This window comes from Sinocyclocheilus grahami, unplaced genomic scaffold, assembly GCF_001515645.1.
Source record: "Sinocyclocheilus grahami isolate Dianchi unplaced genomic scaffold, SAMN03320097.WGS_v1.1 scaffold236.1, whole genome shotgun sequence".
Classification (NCBI taxonomy): Eukaryota; Metazoa; Chordata; class Actinopteri; order Cypriniformes; family Cyprinidae; genus Sinocyclocheilus; species Sinocyclocheilus grahami.
This window is the reverse complement of record NW_015505415.1, coordinates 1,313,207-1,323,206: the sequence shown is the minus strand read 5'-3', so window position 1 is coordinate 1,323,206 and position 10,000 is coordinate 1,313,207. Positions and strand designations below refer to the sequence as shown.

The window sequence follows — 10,000 nt, the reverse complement described above, 5'->3', positions numbered from 1 at the left end:
GAGAGAGAGAGAGAGAGAGAGAGAGAGAGAGAGAGAGAGAGAGAGAGAGAGAGAGAGAGAGAGAGAGAGAGAGAGAGAGAGAGAGAGAGAGAGAGAGAGAGAGAGAGAGAGAGAGAGAGAGAGAGAGAGAGAGAGAGAGAGAGAGAGAGAGAGAGAGAGAGAGAGAGAGAGAGAGAGAGAGAGAGAGAGAGAGAGAGAGAGAGAGAGAGAGAGAGAGAGAGAGAGAGAGAGAGAGAGAGAGAGAGTGAGTGTGTGTGTGTGTGTGTGTGTGTACCTCTCTGCACAGAAGTCATCCCGGTCTCCTCACAGCCATGATAATGGCTCCTGAACTCTCCCACAGTTCTCTGGCCTTAAACACTCGATCATCTGCAGATCACGGGACGAAATTCACATTTCACATTCAAGACTGTAGCAAGAGAGTGTTTCAGCAGGACATCAGGGACAAATCAATGCGTTTTGTAATCAGAGAGTCATGAGACGGTTACATCAGCAGCCGTGGAGGGAGAAATCTGTCAGACTTTGCGAAATAATCCTGTTTTCAAACTAAATATTTGCCTCGTTTGCCAATAAAACATCCAAATGAGATACATTAACCCGAAATGCAAAACATAAAAACATAAAATAATGGCTTGCTTTCAGAGAATCTAAATATAGTGAGATTCATGCCAAAAAAGGAATAAAACAAATTCACTATTTTTTCAGCGCTGAACTTTCACTATATTTCTCTTATTTTCTTAGTGATCCTCAAAAAGTATTTTCACACTCGTCACACCTAAAAATGTCTGAATGTCATTCATTAGATTTAAAAAATCAAATCAAGTGTCATTTATTGTGACTAAAGATGCACAAACACACTTTACAATCAGAACATTTGACTGACAGGTGTTTGTAGGTTTCAAATGCTGAATCAGTAGATGTTGAAGATGAAGACAGTCAGTATTGTGTGTTTGTGGTTAGTTAGTGAATGAAGTTGATTGATGTGATTCTGTGTGAACTGCATACATCCACTAAAAAACTGTTTTTGGCATCACTCACCTCCGTCCAGTGTTCTGAGGTCGGTCTCACCCAGATGAGAGAGCTCTGCACACAGAGGCTGAGTGAGAAACAGCTCAGTGAAAGATTGCAATGCCTCGATGACGGTCAGACCGAGAGAGCTGACGGCGCAGGTCACCAGCTCCATCGCAGCAGAGCTGAAGGAGCTTCTGAGGGTCTCCAGACGTGTGTGTGTGTGTGTGTGTGTGTGTGGTATGATGACCAGTGTTCAGCAGCTCACGAGGTCTTTATGGAGCTCAGCGGCTGTGAATGTTGATCTGGATCCAGTCATTGTGTAAGCTGGGAGGAGATTGACCTCTGTTCCCACAAACATTCCTTCTTTCTGCACTGATTTCTCATGCCGATTACAGCTAATCATGCTGCTAATGAACCAGAACAGCCGCTCAGGGTTTCTGAGGAATTTTATTAAAATGTCATGCTTGCTTCATTGACTATTTTCATGGAGAAAACCATACCTTAGTTACTAAAATTTAAAATAGAAACCAAAAAGATATTTAAGACCTATTTTTCTTAAATATCTCAAACTTAATTTGGATTAACTTGATTAAAAACTCAACAGAATAGCAAATTGTGTGTTTTGGGTAGCTGCTAAGGCATTCTGGGTGGTTGCTATGGACTTTTGTGAAGTTGCTGGGTGGCTGCTAGGGCATTAAGGGTGGTTGCTACGTTGTTCTGGGTAGTTGCTTAGGCAGTCTGGGTCGTTGCTAGGGTGTTATGGGTGGTTACTAAGGTGTTGTAGGTGGTTGCTAAGGCCGTTTGGATGGTTGCTGAGGCCTTCTGGGTTGCTGCTGAGGAATTGGGTGGTTGCTATGGACTTCTGTGAAGTTGCTGGGTGGCTGCTAGGGCATTAAGGGTGGTTGCTACGTTGTTCTGGGTAGTTGCTTAGGCAGTTTGGGTCGTTGCTACATTGTTCTGGGTAGTTGCTTAGGCAGTCTGGGTCGTTGCTAGGGTGTTATGGGTGGTTACTAAGGTGTTGTAGGTGGTTGCTAAGGCCGTTTGGATGGTTGCTGAGGCCTTCTGGGTTGCTGCTGAGGAATTGGGTAGTTGCTATGGTGTTCCACAAAATTGCTGGGTGGTTTCTAGGGCATTAGGGGTGGTTACTAAGGTGTTCTGGGTAGTTGCTCAGGCAGTCTGGGTGGTGGGTGGTTGCTATGGTGTTCTGAGTGGTTGCTAGTGTGTTATGGGTGGTTGCTAGAGCATTCTGGATGGTCGCCAGGGCATTCTGGATGGTTGCTAAGGTGGTGTGGGTGGTTGTTTAGACATTCTATGTGGTTGCTAAGGCATTGTGCGTAGTTGTCAGGGCATTCTGGTAGTTGCTAAGGCATTCTTGGTGGTTGCTAAGGCATTCTGGGTGGTTCCTAAGGTGTTGTGGGTGGTTGCTAAGGCCTTCTGGGTAGTTGCTAAGGCGTATTGGGTAGTTGCTATGGTGTTCTTCAAAGTTGCTGGGTGGTTACTAGGGCATTAGTGGTGGTAGCTAAGGTGTTTTGGATAGTTGCTTAGGCACTTTGGGAGGTTGCTAGAGAGTTCTCAGTGGTTGCTAAGGTGTTCTGGGCAGTTGCTAAGGCAGTTTGAATGGTTGCTAAGGTGTTTTGATTAGATGTTTCATCACATCACATCACTATCAGCATAAGTACTAATGAAGACTTACTTAACAAACACTAATTATGTAACGTATAACATAACAGAAAAGTTCAGTAAACATGAATATAATTTAATATCAATATCCATGAGATTTATGTGAGCAGTAGCAAAGATGAATGTGAAGCACACATCATGTTGGCGTTTAGGCTCCATCCTCTTCCTCCTGCACGTGAAACACACACACACACACACACACACACACACAGTTCAGAGCACATATCAAAAATGTTACAGTTTAAAAAAAAAAGAAGTCTTAAACAGTTTTTGAAACTATGCCTCAATTTCTCAAAACTCTACTCACAAAACCACAAAACACACACACACACACAGTATTGAAAACATCACACAGTTGTCACAGCGCTCGCACATACATGCATATGCACATATACACTGTATATACAGTATGCATGTACAACTGATGAATTTTCAGAGCAGCTGAACTGACTTGAGCTCTATAATGACACTGTTGACTTGTTAGAGCTGCTTTGAAATTTGATACTGTTGTGAAGCTGCTGTGAAACAATGTAGCTGGTCTAAAGATTCGGTGCATGAGTGAATGGTTTCTCTGAGTGCGCCTCAAGTACCACTTTTAGTGTCTATGCCGTTAAAAAAACTGTAATAGTCTTTTACTGGCCTGAATACACACAAAACAAGCCCCGCAAATAGATCAAATAGCATTATACAGACACTTCGTTTTTAATGATGATTGGTAGATTGCATTTAATAGATCACACTTTTGGATTGGCACTTTTCCTTGCTTTGACCAGCAGATGTCGCTCGTGCGCGGCGTTCTAAATGTTTAAAATCAGTTTCTCCCATCACCATTAATATTTTTTTTAGATGTTGTTATTAGCAGGTATTTAAAGCATGCAGAACATTTGTATGGTACTGAAGTACTGAAACAGCAGGATAGTTGTATGATATTCTAAATGTTTATTTCTCCAAGCATTCTCACTTTGTCCTCAGTTTCCGTCTGTCTCTCATCAGAGTCTTCTTCTGTCTTCTCTGCTTCAGGCTCGTTCTCTTCGGATGGGACATCTGCTCGATCATTTTCCTTCTGAACACAGATTGGTTAGATCACTGGGTTGTCATGGAAACGGGTCCTCTGTGATCCGCCCGTCACATGATCTCACCTGCGTGTCCTGAGACTGTGATTGGTCGGTGTTCAGGATCTCAGAGGTTTGTTCCTCACCTGCAGCAGCTTCGCCGGGCTCCTCCTTAATTATGGGGGAAACGCAAACGGCTTTTATTTAGCGAAGCTCTCTGATGGAGGATCTTCTTGTGACTGATCACCTGATGCTCTGCCGCAGCCTCATTCGGTGGATCTGAGAGCTCTTTCACGGTCTCTGACTCGGTCTGGTCTCCAGGATCTTGTGCAGCATCTATCTGCAGAGAGACACCTTAAAATATGACTTCAGTGGAGTTTTAAACTACACCAACCAATATGACAGTCGTCTTGAACTTATAAAGATAGCCAGCATGAATGAAGCAAATCTTTTCATTTTTCGTTTCCAATATAAACTCACAATTCTGAGGAAAACATGTCTGAATTGTGAGATATTATCTCAAAATTCTGACTTTGTTCTCACAATTCCAATTTAACGTCTTTCTGGGTTTTTTTTCTCATGATGGACTAAAAAATAAAAAAAATTATTGTGACTTTTTATCTCACAATTCTGAGTTTATATCGTGTAATTCTGAATTTTTTCTCAGAATTGTGAGATAATTTTTATAATTATAATTTTTATTTTTAATCCATACTGATCAAGTGTTATTGTTAACAAAAACAATGAGTGTGTGTGTGCGTGTGTGTGTGTTAGTGAGTGAGTGTGTGTGCGTGCGTGCGTGTCTGTCTGTGTGTGTGTGTGTGCGTGTGAGCGAGCGAGTGTGTGCGTGTGTGTGTGTGTGTGAGAGAGAGTGTGTGTTTTTTTTTTCTCATGATGGACTAAAAAATAAAAAAATTTATTGTGACTTTTTATCTCACAATTCTGAGTTTATATCGTGTAATTCTGACTTTTTTCTCAGAATTGTGAGATAAAAATGTGCAATTATAATTTTTATTTTTAATCCATACTGATCACGTGTTATTGTTAACAAAAACTATTAAAAAAATTGTCAGTAACTCAAATAAAAGAAAATAAATATTAGATGAAAAACTAATAATGTTGCCTTGGCAACTAACCGGACTAAATGTTTAAGTGCTAAAATTACTAAAACTAAACCTGAAATAAAAATAAATTAAAGCTGCAAAGAAATATATATATATTAAAAAAGCACATAAAAAATTACTAAAACTAAAACATTAAGATGAAAACTGAAAATAAAACATAATTCAAAATATTAATAAATACTATATTAGTGAATAAATATTACTAACAGTAACACATAAGCATGTGTGTGTGTGTGTGTGTGTGTGTGTGTGTGTGTGTGTGTGTGTGTGACCTGCTCCTGGAGCTCCTGGTTCTGCTTGTATTTGAGGATCCAGAGCGCCAGGAACTCGATGGGATCCGGTGGCCTCTGCTCGAGCAGCTCCGCGAGACCCTGAGAGAGACAGAGCGCCAGAGTCCGGCTCACGTACTGCGAGTCCATCTCAGCAAACGATCAACCTATAAAACAGCTATATTTATTCATCAAACATTAAAAAACCGCCGTCAGATGCTGAGCTATCGCTAATGTTAACGCGTAGACACGTTAGTTTGTATTAGCGTGTTTTGTTTACAATCTCCATGGTAACAGCACAGCATTGAAACACTTCCGGCTTGAAACAAACAAAAAAGGCTGCAATCCCAAACTAACAAGCTGAAGTTATATAAACCTCGTGCGGACATTGTTTTTAAATGTTTCCAAATAAACACGAGGATCACGACCTTATTTAAAGGTCACAAACACGTTTCTTTTTTCACAAAAGCGCTCTACAAACTTTATTTTTACTCAAAATTAAACATTTATTTGTAATATTCTAAGAGCGTTAAAATGTTTCATTGTCATGATTAGAATGTTACAAAATGTTTCTTAGAAAGTTAAAGTACAAATAACATCATATTTGAGAACGTTTTCTCTCCATGTTATGAGAATGTAGCCTATATCAAATATGAATAAAGTTATAATGAACATTGCTTTGACATAACATTTATATAACTTTTAAAAACGTTCCCTGGGAGCATGTTTTTATAAATCACAAACATATGTTTCTAACCAATATTTTTTTTTTTTTTTTTTTTTACGGAATATTTCAGATAAGTGTCTTCCCTCAAATTCATAACTCTATTAATAAACACATAGCAGGTCGTAAATCTGATATATTTCCTGCGAGGACATGAAGATAAACCAGTGAAATATTACAGAACTGTCTTTCCAAAGAAAATATTGACAGTACAGCGCAAACAAACAATAAAATGCGCCATAATGCAGAACACAAAGCAACTGTAATCAAACTAAAGCTCACACATGGTTTTCTTGGGAACAGAACACTGCTGTTCACTGAATTATTCCTCGAGTTCACCATCGATATTCTTTATAAAAGTTAAGAGTCAGCCACGCCTTCCTAAAACGGCTCGTTCTAACACGCCCCCACATGTCTACATCACTATGTGGGAAGATTTGCATAACGCCGCCCAAATGTAAAGTTTGGTGTGTGTAAGTGCTGCTGAAGTGTAGGAGAAAAAAACTAATTTTGAGAAAACGGCCTTTAAAAATATGTATTGTAATTGAAATCTATTGAGACAAATAGATAAATTGCTATAAAAGAAACAATTTTTGAAAAAATTGGGGTAGAAACAATTTTCACTAAATTTGCTACTAAATTTCATAAATAAATACAAATAAATGGCAAGTTATATATTGAATCAAACATAAAATTTTGAAGTAGAAAGACTGAAATAGTATTTACTTGTAAAATGTGCCCTGATATCTACAACTTTGAAATGAAAAAACAACTATATTTTTTTACAGAGCAGAAATTACTACATTTTTAAATCCAATCACTTAAAAAAAAAGACTAGAAAAGTAACGTAAATGCATTACTCATGATGAACACTCAGTTCTTCAAACTTCACAGAATTTAATCATTTAAATGTTAATACTTTATAATTATTTATAAATAACTAATATTTAAAAACACACAACAAAATGATAAAAACTTTAACTAAAATGAAAACAGAAAATATAAAAATAAAATCTAATTAAAAAAAAACCTAGTATATCAGTGATACAAAACTAACACTGCAATAGAAATAGGTGTCCTATTAAAATAATCACATCTTCTGTAAATGCATTCAAAGTATCTTTGCCAGATTAATATAAACTCTGGTCTTATTTGAGGATATTAATAAATACTCACATGATCCAGATTCCAGGCGGTGTGAACACAGGCAGAGACATTTGCACTCGTCCTGAAGAGCTTCTCTGAATCACTGCATCAGATCAAACTCCACTCATCTTCATTCAGAGTAAATCCTCACAGATCAACACATGCAGAAAGTCTGAAGTGTTCCGTATCTGCTGCTGTTTGATGCTCCTCCTCTCTTCTCATGTGCAGATCATTAGACTGAGCTCACTGGAGACGCATTAAACTGATCAAAAGTGCCAGTAAAGACATTTATAATGTAACAGAAGATTTCTATTTCAAATAAATGCTGTTCTTTTGAACTTTCTATTCATCTGTGAATCCTGAAAAATAAAATGCATCAGTTTCCACTAAAGCAATAAGCCCCAAGAAGCCATTCATCAAATTACATGATGAATGACTTCATTACAGACACCAGAGGAGAATGCGTGGCTGTGATAAAATCAATGCTTTAACACACAAGACCTGTAAACATTAACACGGTTAACTCATTAACTTATAAAAAGGACTTCTGGTAGCAGGTGGATCTCACAAAACATTTGATCAAAGTCACATTTCACCCCAAAATCATTAGAAAAACAATTGCATGTTTTTTGCATTGTGACATTATTTTCATTAAGCGACAATTAGGACCACCTTATAAAGAACAACTTTAATGCTGTACAAGAAATACTACTGTCGTGTACATTTTTTACAAGTTAAATAATATCTAATTGTTTTATTTTTACATTATAATAATGAGAATGTGGAGGTTTAATGTGCTTAATAGTCATTAAAAATGTCACAATGCAAAATATATATTTTAAATATATATCTTTTTTTCTTTTTTTTTTAATAGATACAAATATATGGCCCATAAAATATTTTTATTTCTTCTTTTATTTCAATCTTATTTTAAAAACGTAGTATTTCTTCTATAAACTCTAATCACTAATAACAACATTTAACCCTTGAAGGGACAGATCTATGTTTTTGAAGTTGCAAATGAAACAAAGATTACATAAGTATAAGATTCATTACAAGAAAATACTTTTTCAGTTTTTCTACTTCAGAATTTCATATTTAATCCAATGTGTTACTTGTCATTTCTTTGTAATTACTTGTGAAATTTGAGTAAATCCACCAAATTGTTTCAGTGTACAACTGTCATGTAAATACTTTACAAATTAAATATTATACAGATGTTTCATTTTTTACATTATAACTAAGAGAACATAGAGCTTACATGTGCTTAATTGTCATAAAAAATGCCACAATGCAAAAAATATTAATTTAGTTTTATTTTGCTGATGCTAAATATATGTTATCATATTCTGAGGTGAACTATTGATGAAGATGTTTATGAGCAAACTAGTAACCACAAGTTAATCTGGTTACATCAGCAGTCTTTCCACTAATTACTGTACACACTTTACAACTCAAATTACACATTATTACATAAAAATATGAGTGGCACATTTCTGCTTTTAAGCCATTTGCAACAAACTGTAAAAGCAATTTTGGTTTGTTCTTGAAAAGTCATAATTGTTTATGATAATCAACAACATAATTGGGGGTTAGAGTTTAAAGTTTAAATAAACTAAAGGTCTGAAAGGACTGTTTGTAGTTAACAGGCGCTAAAAAATAAAAATCTAAACTCATGACATCTGCCAGACTTTCCAAAGGCCTATATGTATTATGTGTAACTTTGCACTGTGAAAAAAGATTTTTCTGAGATTAATAGCGTATGTTTTACAAGAAAATACTATTTCCCGTCCGCATCGCTCCATTATACTGACAGAGAGACAGACAAGAGCGATGAGGAAACGTCGCTTCCTTCATCCCTGTCAGTATTGTATTGTGTGCAGCACTGCAGTGACTATCAGAGCGACGAGAAAACTCCCAGAGGAGAGATACCATCAGCCTGAGAGCACATCTGACCCACGAGAGCTGTGGAAACTCAGACTTATCATCGAAACATACAACTGGGTTTGCACATGTTCTGAGTAAGCCCGAGAGGTGTTCATGCAATACTGGGGTTAGTTCTGGTCCTGTGGAGGCCCATCAAACATTTTAAAAAGGTAAATGCAACTCATAATGACGTTTTTGTCACAAATATGAAAAAAAGAGTCGGAATTGTGATATATAACTACAAAATTGCGAGACATAAACAGAATTCTGACTTTTTCCCAACGCAGTTCTGAGTTCACATGTCACAGTTCAGATTTTTTCTTATAATTCTGAGTTTCCATCTGGCATTTCTGACTTTTTTCTCTGAATTTTTTATTTACATCTCAAAATTCTAACATTTTTCCTCATAATTCTGAGTTTACATCTCAAAATTCTATTTTTTAAATAATTCTGAGTTTACATCTCAAAATTCTATTTTTTAAATAATTCTGAGTTTACATCTCAAAATTCTATTTTTTAAATAATTCTGAGTTTACATCTCAAAATTCTATTTTTTAAATAATTCCAAGTTTACATTTCAAAATTCTAACATTTTAAAAAATAATTCTGAGTTTACATCTCATAATTCTATTTTTATATAATTCTGAGTTAACATCTCAAAATTCTATTTTTTTATAATTCTGAGTTTACATCTCAAAATTCTATTTTTTATCATTCTGAGTTTACATCTCAAAATTCTATTTTTTATCATTCTGAGTTTACATCTCAAAATTCTATTTTTTATCATTCTGAGTTTACATCTCAAAATTCTATTTTTTATCATTCTGAGTTTACATCTCAAAATTCTATTTTTTATCATTCTGAGTTTACATCTCAAAATTCTATTTTTTATCATTCTGAGTTTACATCTCAAAATTCTATTTTTTATCATTCTGAGTTTACATCTCAAAATTCTATTTTTTATCATTCTGAGTTTACATCTCAAAATTCTATTTTTTATCATTCTGAGTTTACATCTCAAAATTCTATTTTTTATCATTCTGAGTTTACATCTCAAAATTCTATTTTTTA

The 10,000-nt window shown here is 35.9% G+C and overlaps 1 protein-coding gene and 1 pseudogene across 1 annotated transcript in view; one reads left to right on the top strand and one right to left on the bottom strand.

The window, feature by feature from the left end:
- The window catches only part of LOC107597752 (redox-regulatory protein FAM213A-like), a 5,438-nt pseudogene extending 4,040 nt beyond the window's left edge, over positions 1-1,398 (bottom strand).
- Positions 1,399-2,826: 1,428 nt separating this feature from the next.
- uros (uroporphyrinogen III synthase) overlaps positions 2,827-10,000 on the top strand; it is a 22,217-nt gene continuing 15,043 nt past the window's right edge. The window contains exon 1 of the mRNA XM_016288964.1: positions 2,827-2,899. Coding sequence (XP_016144450.1) covers positions 2,827-2,899 — 73 coding nt within the window. The remainder of the gene's footprint in view (positions 2,900-10,000) is intronic.